General features: G+C 35.8%; 1 protein-coding gene and 1 pseudogene across 2 annotated transcripts; one reads left to right on the top strand and one right to left on the bottom strand.

The window, feature by feature from the left end:
• Positions 1–1,649: 1,649 nt before the first annotated feature.
• LOC131310034 (agamous-like MADS-box protein MADS4) lies at positions 1,650–16,777 on the bottom strand. 2 transcript variants are annotated; one of them, XM_058336818.1, is made up of 8 exons: positions 16,404–16,775; positions 11,542–11,620; positions 4,760–4,827; positions 4,574–4,673; positions 4,150–4,191; positions 4,015–4,056; positions 3,429–3,574; positions 1,650–2,047 (listed from the first exon to the last, which is right to left on the bottom strand). In XM_058336818.1, the coding sequence occupies exons 1-8, from the start codon at positions 16,586–16,588 to the stop codon at positions 1,978–1,980; spliced, it is 732 nt and encodes a 243-aa protein (XP_058192801.1). In that variant the 5' UTR covers positions 16,589–16,775; the 3' UTR covers positions 1,650–1,977. The 2 variants fall into 2 exon arrangements, with proteins under 2 accessions (XP_058192801.1, XP_058192802.1); XM_058336819.1 differs by lacking the exon at positions 4,015–4,056 and having other exon boundaries at positions 16,404–16,777.
• LOC131311508 (AP2/ERF and B3 domain-containing transcription factor At1g50680-like) lies at positions 6,467–9,399 on the top strand (annotated as a pseudogene).
• Positions 16,778–19,260: the final 2,483 nt, after the last annotated feature.

The following is a 19,260-nucleotide window of genomic DNA, read 5'->3' as shown; positions in this document are numbered from 1 at the left end:
AATAAAATTGTCGATTTAACGTACCCAAAATTCGGGGCGTTACATCCCCTCTCTCTTCCATTTCAACTACTACACAAAACAACCTTATCCCCATTCTTCCATTTCAACTACTACACAAAACAACTTTATCCCTCATCCAAACCAAGTATTATTTAATCCTCCCATCACATCGATGTGGGCCCACCCTTCTTATATAATATCCATACTATCCAATCTCCCATTCTTACATAATATTTCCAAATCTAATTCCGTGTCCAATCGAGCCCTAATTGTATACAGAAGGTGCTAAAAGATTGTGTCTATTTGTTTGTTTTTTTAGTTGTACAATGACTTTTTTCGGATTACTTAAATATATATGTATAACTGTGATGATCTTTTTAATTGGAAAAAATTATTCTCCAAGTCCACTAAAAAAAAAAAAATGAAAATGGGTGAGGCCAACGGCTATTTTCTCGTCCAAGGTTTTTTTTTTTTGGAGCGTGAAAATAGAGAGTCCAGACTAATTTACGAGAACAGCAACTAATTCTAGGAGAAACAATTTCACCATTTAGTAATAGGGACCCAAACAAGTATGCTTATTTAACGAATTGGGGGATGGTATTGTGCAGTAGTGTGCACAGTACCGTGCTGCGCACCTCCGAGCCGTCGGATTGTGCATCCGACGGCTCAAATCTCATCTCAGCAATGAACAGCTTTCGATTGTTGGTTGCCAAGATGAGATCGGAGCCGTCGGATGTACGATCCGACGGCTCGGAGGTACGCAGCAGTACATCCGACGGCTCGGAGGTACGCAGCATGTTGCTTGAAGTACTTATTTAATGGATGCGTTTCAGAAAAGCGTTGTTTCATTTTCATTTTTCTTAAGAAGCAAGCATTTCAATTCTTATTTTCCTATCCAAGGAGCTGGTGTGTTCTCAAATATTGTGGCCTTCTTTTTATTCCTTTCATTTCATACCAAAATACCCACCAATCCATAACAAACTTATAATTCATGGAAGAGAAAAATCACTACCACTTTCTCCCCTAATTTTCTACTTGCGTAAATTAGTTATTTCTGTATCTAAGACTGCATTTTACCCATTGATATGCTCAAATAACGTACCAAAAACATAGTGTCCACATATCAAAAGGTTGATTATTTTGTTGGATAAAAGAATGGACTGCCCATGGCAAGTTTCTAAATTATAAACTGCATTCGGCTTAGATTAGCCTAGGTTTTGATTAATTAGTGGAGGAATTAATTTGAGAAACAAAGCATGCAAATTAACCAATTGCATGCCGTAAGCTCTTGGGGAGAACGGAATGGGTGGGGCTATACCGCATCCGCTGCGCTACACCGTATAGTGCGGCTGATTCGATTGTCCATCTCGGCACAGACGGCTTGGATTTAATCCGAACTCCTACAAATCCTAACTGTCCGTTGTTTGGATGAAAATCCAAGTCGTTCATTACCGAGATGGACGGCCAGAGTGAGGGGGTGCACTACAACATCCCGGGTCAACGGAATGGGCCGGAGATTTTTCCATTCCTTTCTTGAGAGATCCATACATTGTTTATATAGGCATGGACTTACTTGGACTGGGCCCTACACTGTTTACACAATAGTAGAAAACTATAGGAGTACAAAATAACAAAACAAGGCCCAAAACTAAACTAAACACAATTACAACAAGACATAATTACTTTTAGGAGTAACAAATTATTCTGCTTTCACAAACGAAGCATACGGTTCAGTGCTGAGTAGTATTTCACACAAACAATTAATAATACTTATAATTTCCTCCCACTGAAACAGTTTTGATCGTTTATGGTTTTCTCAAACATATTACACATATTCTTCCTTTTTCTTCTTCTTCTTCTTTTTTTTTTTTTTTTTTTGCAGTCAAACAACATACAAAATTACGATGAGATTAAAGTTGCTGATTCCTATGAGAGGAATTAACGTTCCCTACCATGGGCGGATCTTATATTACTTTATCACGGCAACCATCCTGGCATGTAGTTATTGACACTGGGTCCTGCTGCTATTATGGGATCAGTTTGATACCTGCAATTCAATTTAAAAGGTAATTTAGGAACAACATATAAGTAATTAATCTATTTGAAACTCAAAAGAATGTTTTTCCTTCTAACTTATAGTACATATCTCGTGTGCAACCCAACCCGTGTTATAGTAATATGTGAATGTTAAATAGCTAAAAATGTCACTCAATCATGATAAGACCTGGGATGTATTCCAAGGTTTAGCAATCTTCAAGTTTGGTTGACTATATAATGAGGAGAATTATATATAATGTCAAATTTGCTTTTGCTAATGTAAAAATTTCAATGCATAAGAGTAAAAACTATAAGACTCTTACGTGCTGAAATTTTGTTATTAGCAAAAGTTATTTTGGCATTAGCATTAACTTTAAATTTTGATATTAGGTTCTACCTAAACAACATATCATTACAATTGAAGCAAATTATTCATAATTGGCTTCTTCTTTTTTCTTTTTTTTTTTTTTCATTTTTGTTTATCAAAAAAGAGTATTTCTATATCCTAACTTGAATGGGTATACAACAAGTTACTAAAGAACTAGCGTATGGGGCACACGTAATGCGTGTACAATTAATAACAAAGGGAGCACCATTACACAATATTTGACATTGAAATAATGATTCAGTTTTTTGTACTGACATGTTTTAAACAAAATACAAAAAGCAGTTAACGGAGAAATTGATGGGTTTGATGATACCTAATTATCTTTGTTGCCATTGGAGGATACATGATAATACCAGTGATTGGTTAACGTGGAGATGAAGAAGCGAGAGCGAATGGGATTAGGGAACAACAGAAAGCTAGGAGAAGACAGTTTGGGTTAGAACTGGATAAATGTGGGAAGTAGGAATCCTATTTTACTTTTTGAACCCTACAGTTATATTTTAGGCGGCCGGTGTTATGAAGTCCATGGAAATGAAGATTTAATTTGTCCAATTTAAGAAACTAAAAATGTGAGCAAGCCTAAAAAAGGGAGTCCACAAGTCCAAATAGTGCTATATGTCTATCCCTTTAAATATTAGGATAGATTAAGGGATCAATAACATTGTTGAACATGCATATCCCAACAAAATCGACACATACATGCTGACCAATCATATATGTTAGTGTGTTTACCTTAACCCAAAAAATAGTAGGCAGTCTAACCAACAAACTAACAAACCAAAGCAAAGCAAAGCGATACAAATGCAGATGAAAACGATGTACTAGTTGATTTCAGATTCTTTCACTCACAACACACATGCAATATACTTAACTAAGGTAGATTATTATGGTTATAACATGTGGCCGGTCAAAAAGATTTCAGTCAAACATGAGTGTGTGTGTGTGTGTGTGTGTGTTAATTTAATTTAATTTCATTTTCTGTGCAGTTTTCAGATGGACTAACCCAATTTGTAAAGTGGGTTCACACTCCAAAGGATGAAAGAAACCATCCCCCTGTGGTTGAGCTGCTTGTCTGCTGCCATAACCCACATCTTGTGCACTTGGATTCCATTGGAGTGAGTTCACTTGCAATTGGGCCCCTTCAAACAGCTGAAAGCATCATGCATGCATGCAATTAATGAATAAAAACTCAAAACACGCGTATCCATGCCATGATTTAATTTCCACATGATATCTATTAGTAGCCTTAGCTTACTCAAACTCTGGATTTTCCTCAAACTCAGTTTCCTAATTAAGCACAGAAGCACTAACATTTGTATTATACTGTAATTGTTTTGTCGATCAGTTGGTTTGATACAGTACGTAAGCTTAGTGTTAATACTTAATTAATACAACATGCAGCTGTACAAGATTTCCAAGGTAGAGTATAAAAAAGATTATTTACGATTTGACTCCTAAACAGAGTCTCAGGTTTTCACTGGTGTCCTGGCTCCTGGGAATAAAGGGACAGTTGTAAACGTTGAAGCAGATCGATTAGTGAGCATCTCTTTTGATATGTAGACAGCAAATAATGGGATGAAAATGGATACCCTTTGCTTCAAGCTCTTATTTGCTTCATTAAGCGCATGTTCCTGCAAATACAAGAATTAATTGAAAAAGTTGATGAAACTTGGAAGCTAGTGCTTCATTCGTTAGCTAGTACAGTATATTATTAAGTCCCATACCTTTCTTTGAAGATCAGTGAGCTGATCAAGCATGTACTGGGTCTGCAGCAGGGAATAGAGGGGTTAAATTGGAAAATTATAAGGTACTCCTTGAGTACATGTACGTGGTACTCCCAGAAAATGAAAAACTGCATCACACAATATAGGTACGTACTTCTACAGGATTGAATCATTGGCTATTGATAGTACGTAAGCATTGCTTTAGCATATCGATTACTAAGTAAAGTACTTGGTTAAAAGAATTACAAGTTATAACCAATCAGTGAAGTACAATTATCGACGCTTACGTATAGTATGTCATCCTTAGTGGATATCTACTAGTATCATATATACTAATACTACTATCTCTAGCAAACAAAAAAGAAAGAAAAAAAGGTTCGGTTATTTTTGAATCCCGATTGATTAAAATGAGAAGGTCAAGTACCCTTGTTGATCTGATCTGCTTCAGGGACATATCAAGCTGTCGTTCCAGTGACTCAAGTTCCTTGCTGTTTAGAGGACCAAGTTCCTCACCCAGGAGATTCCTAACAAACAAACAAAACATATTTTAGTTTTATTGGTTAAGGCTTCCTATCAGGTAAGCAATTTATATGGTATTGAGCTGATTTACCTTTGAGATCGTTGTAGGGCTTCATAACGTGATTTAAGTTTCAAATACTCCTGCTGACTACTCAGCTCCTAAACATCATTAAACAATAATAATTAGTTGAGTTGTGTTACGTTAAACCGGACATCTTGAGTTATATATATAAAAAAAAAAGAAGCTTGAAATTAGCACAACTCACATCTAAAATATGATTTGTGTCATTTTAAGATAATTTTTATTCCCATCAGCAAAAATATAGATCTATTAATAACTCAATAACGGATACGTTACGTTGAACCGGACATCTTGAGTTATATATATATATATATATATATATATATATATATAAAGAAGCTTGAAATTAGCACAACTCACATCTAAAATATGATTTGTGTCATTTTAAGATAATTTATTCCCATCAGCAAAAATATAGATATATTAATAACTCAATAACGGATACATCAAGAGGAAAAATTATCCTAGCAAAACACAAGCTTCATGACATGACATGACATGAACAAAAAAAAGAAAAAGAAGACCAAGATATAAATCGAGATCAAAGATGCTACATGCACAACGGTTGTGCAAAATATCAAACACAACCAATCTCCATCCATCCATTGTTGTAATAAATGGTCAAGATTCGTTCAAACTTTTCCTTGGAAGAGTTAAACTTTTCCTTTGAAGAGTTTTTTTAAAATCTAGAGCGTCCAAACATATCTGAACGGTCAAAATTGGTTACACAACACACACAACGATTGTGTGAGTATCATTTCCGAATCGCGATATAGACATTACCCACATTAGCTCATCCATTATGGAAGTGATAAGTTTCTACATGTTAAAGTGTATAAATAGCCAAGCTAGGGTCCATTACACTCTGTGAAGATTTAAGTTAGGAAGTTTTATGGAAAGATAAAATGTGCATTAACTACCATAATTACCTCCGATTAGAATCCCAACAATATACTCCTTCCGTCCCTTATTTAGAGTTCAGTATTTCATTTTCGGCTATCCCTTAATAAGTGTTCATTTTGTAAAGTTAGTGAGTAAAAGTTGATGTATTGTCTATTTTGTCCCTAAAAGTATATTCTATTTTGAAAAGTTAGTAAGTAAAAGTGTAATAATGATGGGTAAGTAGGGAAAGTGAAAAAAAAAGTTGATGTGAAAGGTATAATGATGATGTCTTTTTAATAAGTTGGAGTTACGAAGCATGACATTTAAAAAGGGACAGAAAGAGTATATATTTTTAAAATATCAACAGCACTATTTTTTTTTTTGGATCGGTATAAAAAAAAAACAGTTCGAATATGTGCTCTTACTTGATTCGAAAAAAAATTGCTGATTCATGCAACGGCTATTGTTAGGACAACATTGTTTTGGTTGGCAATTTCATTGATAAAATGCATTTTCTTTTGTATTCCATTCTTTATCGAGTTGTCATTTTTTTTTAATCTTTTCCAAGCACGGCGAATCTGTATAGGATTATAGTGAAAAGAATCTTTTTATGTAATTGAGAGTGAAGATTTCGTATGGACAGATCGAAAAGGAAAGATTGTTGTTGGGAGGAAAGAAATTGGTGCTCATGGAAAGATTTGCATGGAAAGTGATGCACTTCAAATTAAGCCACGGTGGGAAAACAGATTGGTTAGATTAAATTACCGATTGATGGGTAAGTCTACTGGACGGTTCAATTAAGTCACGGCATATCTCCATGAGGACATGTGGACTAAGGCTATAAAAGGTGTGAGATGCTTTCATACCTGGTTGGAACGAAAGAAATTAAAAAGGAAGGCAGCCATATTGTGTTACACGAAAGAGGTTTTTTTTTGTTCATTTTGAATTTTGGAGTACAATGAGATCGATGAATCATTGAGTGTACAAGACATCTCCAAGAGGTTTCAGTATCTTCTTTAACTTATTTGAGAAAAGCCTTAAGGTGGATTTCTAGGCAAGTTGAAGTCCTTCGGTGGATTTCCGGAAGGTAAACGTAAAACTTGTGGATTCAAGGCGGGGGTCAAGTATTGGATGTGGATTCGGCAAGTAGGTTTTAGACTCGATTGTGAGGATTCAAATCATAACGTAAAATTATTTATAACTACACAATGTTTATAGTGCTTCATTCCTTTTTGTGGTTTTTTTTCGTTTATGATTTTCTACGTATATTTTGGTGTTTGTTATTTGTTTGCTTTCTGTTTGTGAGATTGATTTTCTTATTGGTTGGTGGGTTGATTTATTAAAGAGTTCATACATAGCAAATATTTATATACCTAGGCGATCTAAGATTTTTCAGCTATATTTGAACAGCTCTATATTATTTTAATATCTCTAGAGTAAAATGTGTGCCAAGTAAAATAACTATCTCCACTTAAAATTCCAACAATCATTCTTCTAAAGAACAACGCTACTTTTCTTAAAAAAAAATTCCAATACCATTATTTTATTGGGATCGGGTTCCAACAGGTACATTATCTGCTCTTACTTGTTTTTTTTTTTTTTGAAGGCCGATTTATGCAATTACCATATTTGAACAGCACTATTTGTTTTTAAAAAAAAATAGTTGATTTATGGAACGAAGATAAAAAATTAAAATCAAATGTATATATGTACTGGGGCAGGGGAGGTTGGAGCAAACATATGCATGTGTATTTTTAGTGCTTAACATATGTATATTCTTTATCTTGGACGAGGGATTTCAACAAGAACACTTTGATGGTTTATCAATTAAAATATTAAAAAACTAAATTTATGCTGCAGGAATTTTCCGTTATTTGAATGGTCCACTCTTAAAATTGGCCGACCTTTTGTCACTTGCTAGATTTAACTTACATTTTAACCCATCCAATTGGATGCTCGATGTACTCTTTGTCGAGTATTAATAAAAAAAAATTTGCCAATAAAAAAAAAATTCATGCTAAAAATGACCAAATACTAGCTAGAATTTTAACAATTACTCCTAACTTGCTACTACTGTATTTAACCTATGCATAGTGGATTCCTATAATTAGGAAATAAGGCATTGCTAAACAAATCGGCTGTTTTTGCCTGGGATACTAAGTGGTAGAAATTAGGTGTCATTGCCTAATTTTGAGACGCCTCTGGCAAATATATGGTATTAACTTGGTTGTCAAAATCAATTAATTTAGTCAAGTGTCTTTAAGCCTTAACCTTAATTTTCTTCTTCCTCTTACAAACTTGCCTTTATTATAACAAAGGAAATCTGTGATTGAGGATTTGCTCCCAAATTTTGTCCGAGATTATATATCTGACCTCCTCATCTGATATTGCTCCCACAATTCAAGATTGAAAGCCCTAGCTGCCTTTCTTCCAACCCTTGTTAAATTGTTCTTCGTTATCAGGTCTCCTACACTTTTCAGATTGTCGTAGACTTTTGCAGTATTTTTCTGGTCATAGTAATATTATGTTTCTTTCAATTATTAAATGTAAATCGGAAACCATGTTTTAGGATTTCACCAATTGATTGTGGTTATTTATTGATACCTTCTCTAACAAACAAACAGGTCACCACGTCTATCTAATACGTCAATATATATTTGTGTGTGTGTTGGTTTCATGCAACAATGCATGTTTTCCTCAGGGCTGCAATGGAGGAAGAAACAGCAAGTGCCATTGAGGATGACACAATTAGTGAAACTGCCGTGAATTTCAAGTGGAGCAGCCCTAAACAACCATCACATGAACGGAAGCGACGAAGAAACGACGGATGTGAATTCCCACAAAAATTTAAAGGGGATGTGCCGCAGCCAAACGGGCATTGTGGAGCCCAAATCTATGCAAATCACCAGAGAGTTTGAATGGGGACCTTCAAATCAGAGACTGAGGCTGCTATGGCATATGATAGTGCGTCCATCAAGCTTCGTACCGGAGACAAGTACAGAAATTTCCATGGACTAATATGACCGTTCATGAGCCTAAATTCCAAAGCCTTCATAGTACAAAAGCAACTTTGAACATGATAAGGGAAGGATCCTACCCGTTCAAATTTGAAGATATTTTTCTAAGGAACCAAAAAGGGGAACATGAATTAGGTGTCAACCGAATCAAGGTCCAAGGACAGGGGGTTTTTTCTTGTAAACTTCTTTTCCAAAAAGGAATTAACCCCAAGCGATGTGGGTAAGCTTAATAGACTTGTTGTCCCAAAGAAATACGCAGTTAAGTTCTTTCCTCCTATGTCTGAGGACACCGAAGAAAATACTGGTGGTGGGAAGGTAGATGAGGTACATCTCTTTTTCTATGACAGGATGATGAGGTTATGGAAATTCCGGTACTGCTACTGGAAGAGTAGCCAGAGTTTTGTCTTCACAAGGGGTTGGAATCGATTTGTGAAGGAAAAGGGGTTAAACGCTAATGACATCATTTCTTTCTACGTATGTGATGGTCAAGAAGGAGCGAAAGAAAGCCAATCCTTCTATGTTAGTGATATAGGTCACACGGGCGGGTCAAGAAACGCTATGGTGGATGAGGGGATTGGCCAAAATGTTGATATTGAAGTGGATTTAAATTTGACGTTGGGACAAAATGTCAACTTGGGGTTTTTCAAGGAAGAGAGAGAAGAGTTTGAGCATGGTCAGGTGTTCTTAGGAATGGGGGTAGCAGCCAAAAGGGAGAGAAGTGTTAGACTTTTTGGAGTTGAGCTCGATTGAGGAGACAATAACTTAACTCATATTGTATTTTTTTTAATCAATCGTTTTAGATTTGTAGCTTTTCATGTGGTTCTTGATTCATATCAAGGCTTCAGTCAACATTGTTAGAAGCAGATCTCGTAGTGTGTTTTGCAATCACCTTAATGTGCAACTCTTTCTTTAGTGAATTCATTTCATTTGAAAACGAGTGTTGTTGAACATTTATCCGCTGATGAACAAATTGGGGTTTGCAACTTTCACACATCTAGACCCTTCCACACCCCCCCCCGCCCCACACACACACACAACACCCCCCCCCCCCCTCTCTACCCTTCCTTTTTGTACCACAGCTTCTCCTTTTGCCCTTCCCTCCCCTTTCTTGGTTCCTCATTGGTCTCTTCTTTCTCCGGCGAGATCCCACTGGCTCCATTGCTGGGTGGATCTGGGTTGCCTAAAGGTTTGTGGCTATTGTTGGGAAAGTTGTCGATTGGGCTGTCGTTACTTCTGGTGCGTTGCCTTCTAAGGGAGACGACGGATTGTGGCTGTTCGTAGATTAGGATTTTGTTTTTTGTTTTTCGGCTTGGCCCAATAGGTGTTCTGGTTTTGGCCCAAAAAGAGTGAGCTTGTCCTAATGAGTGCTTCATTGGTTGACTTCTTGCCAATCTCAAATTTGGACATCGGGTTGGCACATAATTATTCTTAGATTTAGGAATTTAATGTTCTTAGATTTAGGGACATGATGCTATATATCATCCCTTTTTCCTTTAATCTTGATAACAAATTTGAAGATAATAAAATTTCTTTTCCGTTCTCGAAAGAAACTTTCACACATCTGCAATTGACTCAACTAGGTTACTATTTGACTTTTCTCTCCCAGGCACATGATATAAGGAACTATATATTTGGAACAATAAGGACACCAAATTTGTCTATATCGTTGTATATATCATGCATACCTGCATGCTATTTTTAAACTTAAGCTGTATCATGCATACCTGTATCGTTGTATATATCATGTATGTATGTATGTGTGTGTGTGTATATATATATATATATATATATATATATATATATATGGGGCGGTTCCGGAGACACCTAAAAAAACACCCCATAGCTCCCGATCAAATTTTGATGATCCGAGCCGCTCAATGTGATCAGAACGTGATTTGAAGGGTATCCGCGAGAAATCAGCAAAAAAAATGACCGGGAAGGGCTTGATCCGAACAGTTTCAAACAGTTTTTTATTGAACAGTTTAAATAAAAACTGCTCAAATCAAGCCTTTCCGTGTCATATTTTTTCTAATTTCTTGCGAGCACCCTTAAAATCACATTCTGCACACATTGAACGGTTCGGATCATAAAAATTTGATCGGAAACTATGAGATTGAGATTTGGGGTGTTTTTTTAGGTGTTTTTTAGGGTGTCCCTTGAACCGTCTATATATATATATATATACACATATATATATATATGCTAGCTAAGTTTAAACTTCAAGCTGTATCATGCCTATATGCCAAGCTTTATTGATACTGGCCCAATGACAAGTGCATCTCTTATGTTAATGGGAGATAATTTAAAGTGGAATAAGAATTTTTTAGATGGTAAAAATGGTCTAATTCTATCAAAAATCTTTTTATGATTTTTTCAATGCAGTACTACTCATCAATGAAGGACTAAATTAATCATGTGTCACGAACTGACAATAGAAGAGCTCCAGAGCCCTTCATTAGTGACAACCTACTCATTCCAAACGATTGACGATCACTCTGCGCCTAAGCTCTAACGTGCTTGAATAAAATGATTTTTTTTTTTATCAGCGAAAAAAGAATTTTTGTTGAAATAAGAATAAGAGAGCTGCAAAAAAGATATGAAAAGAAAAGACATATCTAAAAAGAGAACGTAGACACTCCCCAGTCATTTTGAAAAAACCCGTTAAACGTTCCTAAATCAAACTTATGCCAAACACCTACTTGCTTTGGAGCATTTGCCGGTAGATATTTTTATGAGCAAACGATATTTCACATTAAGTTCAAACAGAAAGCATTGACTTTCTAGCAATTTGGTTTTATATCTTCTTTTTCTTTTTTTGCATGCTGTTTGAAAACATAAGTGTATATGATCATGAACTAATAAGCTAAAATTAAGTGTGGGACAAAAGATTACCAGGGCGTCCCTGGTGGATACATTTGGCTCTGGAGCTCCATAGTTGCACTTTTGGTACCTCTCAAGTGTTTTGAGCATGCTAGTGGAAACAAACACAAATATTTAAGTAGAATGAGATGAGAAATGTTTGTAAGTACAGTGACCATACTAGAGAATTTGGGATACAAATAGAAGTCAGGGCAGTAGCTGTTCTAAAAAAAAAAAATTCAACTCAAAAGTTTTCTATGCCTTAATTTCATACTATTCCTCCAAATACAAGGATTTGAGGTGATATTTAGGGAATAGGAACTGTAGTAATTTAGGTTTTAAGTAACTGTGTTTTCTTAATTGATGCACTTCCAGATTGTGTATTTTGTTTGACGAGCAAAATTGAATTTATTAATCTTAACAAATTACAAAGATTAAAATGATCCTAAATAGGAGGCATCACTAGGGGCAAGAGCATACCAAGTACCAACAATAGACACCCCTGGACACCGAGATTGACAAGTTACCAACTAGGACAGAAAAGAACTCCAACCCCAAAAAATAATTAAATAACACCTATATATTCACCCACAAAAAATACTCAAACCCAAAAATCACAAAAAAATGCCAATATGTACACTTTCCCTATTGTGACAAAGAAACAAACATCATGTCGAGTAGCCTGAATATTAGCCCTAAGCATTTTCGGCATCCTGCCTTCCTCGGTTTGGTGGTATTTTCCCTTTGGATCCTAGAGGCATTTGATCACCGGAGTGATGGGGTGCCACCTTTGAGGGCTCCTCATGCTCCGTCGTGATGCCTTATGCTTTGAATCCCTTTAATCTTTGTGATTTATTTTTAAAAATTAATAAAATTCTATTTTGTTGTTCAAAAAAAAGCATCTTCAGCTTCCAAATTGCAAATGAAAAATATCCATATGTGGATTTACCTTTTGGGCATAATTTGTGAGAAACTTGATCCTAAGCATTGTCAAGATTGTTTGCTCTACCCAAACTTTTTGAATACGAATTGAATTTTCTCACTCGGCAAAAGAAATTTATTAATCTTTCAAGAAGACATACATAAAATAAAGGAATCAAGGCACAACGGCAAAAAACGCCACCCAAAACGCAAAGCAGGAAGGTAAGGCGCCAACCATAACGAATAGAACCACCGGAAAGAGCATGCCCAAAACTAACAAGCAAAACACCACCACCTCTTGAAACCCAAAACCCAAACACAAAACACCAACTACGGCCAACACGACCAAAACTAAACCAAAAACAGCCTTTAACAAAACAAAGCCAAGACCTGCACCCTTGCAAAACTATATATCCAGAACGAAACCCGAATCAAAACCGCAACACCTGCACGACGCCTCGGACAGAACCAAAGAACAATCAAAGGAAACAAAAAGATTAAAACTCCAAGGAAAGAGGGACATCATCCTCCCTCTCACCAATCTATCCCTCCTCCATCTCAACAAGTTTCTTCAAATTGAAGTGCTTTCCCCCTCTAAATTTTAGTTGAGATGCGAACTGGATTATGGATAGTAGTCATATAGCAGTTTGACTTGTAGATTTCGGATTGGTATAATACTTCTGTTTATGGTGAAAAAGATTGAATTATCCTCAAATATAACCTCTCTGTGATTGTCACCTCACAATCAAGGACCCCAAGAAGCATTTGATCTAGGGATCGACTCTCATAGACATAATATCAATTTTGTGTTAGGTTAGTCCTTATGGAGTTTCATCCTAGCAAGGTTTTGAATTGTGGTACTGAGAAATGCAACGGTATTAGTGATTCGGCCACATTTTTTTTTTTGCTCGGCAAACGGAACGTTTTATTAAATTCGACGGGGTACATCGATCAAAAACAGTAACTATTACATGAAACTACAGAGCTATATCCAACCAAAATTGGATAGGAACACCTCACTGACTACCCTCCTTGTCTACCTCACCCTACAATTTCACTTTTCGGATCCCATCCAAATATCCTTTGAAGTCCTCTACCATGTAGAGCTTGATGTCAAATTTGGCCTTCGTCCACATGGTTACCTTAGTTTTAATTAGGTCCGCCACCTCCACAGCCTCAGTTGTTACCCCGTTAAAGATATACCAATTCATAGGTAGATAACGCCATCGGAAGACTGGATCTCATTACGTAACAGTTTATTGAAAACTTTGGTCCTCGCTTTAATTGAGTCCCCACGGGTGAGATTGGTTCTATCGGACTAGTTGGTTCAATGGGCCAAATACCAAGTAATCTGAAAAAGATTATCATCTAATATCTGAAGGGCACTAAAATGTTCTCCTTAGAATTTCCAAAAGCCTATCTTATGTCATTTGAAATATTTTTCATGGTACATAAAGCTCCTCTGAAGGATACCAAAAATCCCTGTACTTGGATCTGGTGTTCCTATATCCACCGGTGCATAGGATATGCTTCAGATTTGGGGTTGGATGTGGGATTCGGGGATCCAGCGGCTCGGGCCGCACTGCTGGAATGGCAGGGCGCCAAAACGACGTCGTTTTGGTGCCAAAGGAGATGCCACCAGAGCCAAACCGAGCCAAGTAATAAACCAACCTTAGTGCTGAGAAAAAAAATTATGTGTTCCAAATTTCAATCCGTTTGAATTGGTGGGAATATTTTATTTTTTTGATCATTTTATTATAAAGGATTATAATTAAATTTTGATTCTAAGACTCTCGTTGATTAACCCTAAGAAAGTCGTAGAATCAAATATCTTTTAGGGCTAATCAACGAGAGCCATAGAGTCAAAATTTAATTATGATCCTTTATAATAAAATGATCAGAAAAATAAAATATTTTCACCGGTTCAAATAGATTGAAATTTAGAACACTTAATTTTTTAACCTCTTTAGACCGTTTATATATTAAAAAATATGGTTAAAAAATTAAGTATTTCAAATTTCAATCCGTTTGAATCGGTGGGAAGATTTTATTTTTCTGATCATTTTATCCTAAATGGTCATAATTAAATTTTGACTCTAGGGCTCTCGTTGATTAGCCCTAAGAGATATTTGATTCTACGACTTTCTTAGGGCTAATCAACGAGAGCCCTAGATTCAAAATTTAATTATGACCCTTTAGAATAAAATGATCAGAAAAATAAAATCTTCCCACCGATTCAAACGGATTGAAATTTGGAGCACTTAATTTTTTAACCATATTTTTTAATATATAAACTGTCTAAAGAGGTTAAAAAATTAAGTGTTCCAAATTTGAATCTGTTTGAACCGGTGAAAAGATTTTATTTTTCTGATCATTTTATTATAAAGGATCATAATTAAATTTTGACTCTATGGCTCTCGTTGATTAGCCCTAAAAGATATTTGATTTTACGACTTTCTTAGGGCTAATCAACAAGAGCCCTAGAGTCAAAATTTAACTATGACTCTTTATAATAAAATGATCAAAAAAATAAAATCTTCCTACCAATTCAAACGGATTGAAATTTGGAACACATAATTTTTTTTCTCAGCACTAAGGTTGGTTTATTACTTGGCTCGGTTTGGCTTTGGTGGCATCCCTTTGGCGCCAAAACGACATCGTTTTGGCGCCCTGCCGTTCCAGCAGTGCGGCCCGAGCCGCTGGATCCCCGAATCCGTTGGATGTGTCTTTCCTAATTTTTTCATGTTCCTATAGCTTTCGGCTAGTGTTCAAACTTATTCTCGATGCATCATTTGTTGAATTTTTATATAAAATTATAGTATGAGGATAAATAAATAAAAAACAAAATTAGGAGTTCATATTGAAATAGAGTTTTTAAGATTTGAAGGAGAGAGAACTAACCTGGTGAACAAAATCCCTAACTCATCCCTTTTGAAGGAGAGGGAACTAACCTGGTGAACAAAATCCCTAACTCATCCTATCGTTTTAAACCCTAAATTTGGATTAGGTTTCTTTTCTTTTTTTTTGGCTCGGCAAAATTTGGATAAGGTTAAAAATGCCTAGAGAGAGAGAGAGAGAGAGAGAGAGAGAGAGAGAGAGAGAGAGAGCAACTCAAGATCCGGCGGAAATAATCTTCAATGGAAGGTTGTGAAGTATTTCATAATTATCGTATTCTGAAGACAAAACTGAATTCAGGTAGCAAATTCTGTAAAATTTTCGAATATATATAGACACTAATGTACGTTTATACGCATCCAAACAGAGAGAGAGAGAGAGAGAGAGAGGGAGAAGAAAACGTATAAACCGAAGATTTTTCACAATTAATGAAAACAAACAAATTTTTAATCAGCCCTTTTCGACGAAAGGTCTTTGAAAAGCAGCGCATCGGATCATTTCAACTCAAAATCCAGGGAAAGACTTCGAATAGTACATTAAATCAAGTTAAAACCAAAAAGAAAAGACATGAAAGAAATAATTAAAGAAATCAAATCAGACAATTAATTAACTAAATCTTCTTTCATTTGTTTAGAATTTCAGATCTAACAAAAGCACAAGCACCGAATTCTAAAAACACCGAGACAATCACGGAAACAGAAAACTCAACAGCAAAACCAAACCAAAACATAAACAAAAAGAAAGACTTTGTTTTTCTTTTATCTCACAAGCTCAATGCTTCCTGAAACAGCAAAAAGAGGAACATCTACTCACTAATCAATCCAGATCTACAAAAACAAAAAACATGGAAACGTAGAGAGAGAGAGAGAGAGAGAGAGAGAGAGAGAGAGAGAGAGAGAGAGAGAGAGAGAGAGAGAGAGAGAGAGAAATGAATGCTAGAAATTTTCACAGTTTTGACGTTTTGTTTTGGTTTTCATGCTTTTGTAGTGGTTATTGGAAGAAGGACTACCGAAAGTTTAGTGTTTTTTGGTGGATAGATAGATATATAGATACAATTATGCAATGGAAATCTATATTACCTGGAACTACTGCAGAACTCGTACAGCTTTCCTCTATTGGAGAAGATGATGAGAGCAACCTCGGCATCGCAAAGAACCGAAAGCTCGTAAGCTTTCTTCAAAAGCCCATTCCTTCTCTTTGCAAAGGTCACTTGCCTGTTGATCTTGTTCTCTATCCTCTTCAGCTCAACCCTACCTCTCCCCATTTCACCTAATTCTATAAGCTAAAAAAATAAAATGACAAAAACCAACTTCACCAAATTCCCCTCACCTCCTCACCTCTTTCTTCCTACTTTATTGCATTGTCATATATATACCATTCATGTGATACACAACTAGTGGGAGTACATAAATATCACTACTCTCTCCCTCTCTATCTCCCTCTCTCTCTCCAAAGTCTAAACACTGTCTCTCCCTTATTTTAGGGCACTACAGGGGTGTTTTCATTAACTAACAAGTTGTGAACCACGGTTTTTTGGTTATCTTTATTCAAATTTTTTTTTTGAATTTGTTGATTTTGCGCCAAATTTTTATGTAATATTGATTCGTTTCAAGAGAAATCAGAAAAATAATAAATTATGACTTTTACACTACAATTTTGACAACTATTCAAGCAAAAGCTCAAAAAGTTAACTTTTTGAATTTTTTCTTAGATATTTTTTCTTAGATATTTCCAAAATTTCTTGTTATTTTTACTTTTTCGATTCATCTCATCAAGACAAACCAATAATACATAAAAATTTAGCGCAAACTAGCCAACGGGAACAAAATTTAATTTTTTAATAAAATATTGTTGCCTAGAAAAAAACGTGAACAAAATTGAATAAGAAAAAAATTTAAAAAATTGTGATTTACAACTTGTTAATTAGTGAAAACACCTCTAAATTTGTAATCTATTTTCAAATATTAATAAATTTTCTTTGCTGGTAAAAAAAAGAAAAAAAGAAAACACATCGAAACAGTGATAAACAGAGGGAAAGAGTAAATGATTGGGTGCAGCAGAGAAGGACGAGGACAATTTTGTTCACCCTCCTTAAAAGAAGGTGAACGTTATCCTCCTTTCTATTGATTAAAATTGTGTGGATCCCACCACAAAGTGATGTCATGCTTACCATGCAATACATTTTTTGGCAAACTTAACACCACTTTGTGGTAGAATCCACATTATTACAACTAATAGAAAAAAAAGTAACGTTCACCCTATTTACCCTCTTAAGTAAAAGGTGAGCAAAACTCAACTCTAGCAGGAGTCGTGGAAAAGCGCCGGAGAGGTAAAATTAAGTGGGCGAAACCCTTTGGAACCGATGTGTTATTGAGTGATAAAGGGACCAGAAAAGGTGCTACGTGTCGATTTATTAAGCGGTTAGAATCTGGTCGATTTATATTTTATACCTCTCTCATGACGCCCTAGAGTACCTGACCCTAAAGATGGGTTTGCATTTTGGATGGGAGGAAGTAAAAGCCAAGATTTTGGAATCTCATTCTATTTTTTTTTTTTTTGATAATCACAATTCTATTTTGTCACACTTGGGGGTTTAAACGGTCGGCTGAACCCTATATTAGATTCAGGATCCATCTGTTTAAGTATAAGTCACTCGAGCCAAGACAAGTGAGTTTGAGCTCGGCGCATAAAAAAATTTCAAAGGTCGAACTCGACTCATCATTACGCTCAAATGAGCTGAAGCGATCTGAATTTAGGCCCAAATCTTGTTCGTCAATATTTTTCGAAGCTCGAATTTGGCTCATTAAACTCAAATGAACTGAACTTAGGCTCAAATTTAATTCGTCAATAATATATTATCAAGTACCATATCAATATTCTCTAATATTTTAAAATTAAGGAATGACAGAACACCAAGATCATGACAAGATTATCAATAAGCATAGGTCCTGAAGTTGAGGAAAGACAACAAAAAAAAAAAAGAAAGTCCAAAATGAACATGGCCAAAAATCTGTCGATCATGTTTTACTCAAACAAAACCACCCCACAAAAGATTACATCAAAATACATTGTCCATTGTTCAATAAGCAAAACACCAAAAGAGCAAGTGCCATTTAAGGTTCACGACCCCAAGATATTATTAATTACATATTAACCACAGGTTTGCGAGCATAATAGAGTTGAATAATGCAAGGCTTAAGCAGTGTTCTAAATGGCGGCTTCGGCGGTAGCTCGGCGCCATAATTTTACCCTTAGCGGCTCATTAGGTGGATAGGGAGATTTGGCGGAGCTTGGTGGCTAAAGGAGATTTGATAGAACTAGGCGACCGTCTTGGCGGGGCTTGGCGGAGCCTTAAAAATATTTAAAAATATTATTTTGGTAAAAAATGTCAAATCGCTGGGCGGCAGCCCGACTAGCGCCATTTAGAATACTGGGCTGAAGTTTGTCTCATTTATTGAACGAGCCTAAAAATTGAGATTCAGATTCAATTACAGAGATGAATCGAACACGAATGAGCTGTTACCAAACCGAGCCTTGAACGGCTCAGTTCATTTACAATCCAAGTCACACAAAGACTTACTAGACCATCGGCGAGCCCAATTTCGAATAATCTGATCCGATCTGATTTCCGTTAATCCATACAAAGTAATTAGATCCGAATACCATAAAAGACTGAAAATTTGATCCGCATCCGATTTGGGGTAGGATCATGTCCAGTGTGCTTCTATCCATTTTGATCCAGTCAACGGCTGGGATGAAACCCTACTAAATCCAAAGCTCCACATCATGCAATGTCAAGCCCCCCATTTTGCACTCAAAAGAAACGAAAAATCCATAACGGAAGTCGTGAAAACTAACTCTGCAAAATCCAAAAAAAGCTCCACTCAAGCCACATGTCTTCTCATGTATGGTTAAAAAATATAGTTAAAAAATTAA

Source organism: Rhododendron vialii, chromosome 12a (genome assembly GCF_030253575.1).
Source record: "Rhododendron vialii isolate Sample 1 chromosome 12a, ASM3025357v1".
NCBI lineage: Eukaryota > Viridiplantae > Streptophyta > Magnoliopsida > Ericales > Ericaceae > Rhododendron > Rhododendron vialii.
The sequence above is the reverse complement of the archived record's forward strand: the minus strand, read 5'-3'. Positions and strand labels throughout refer to the sequence as shown.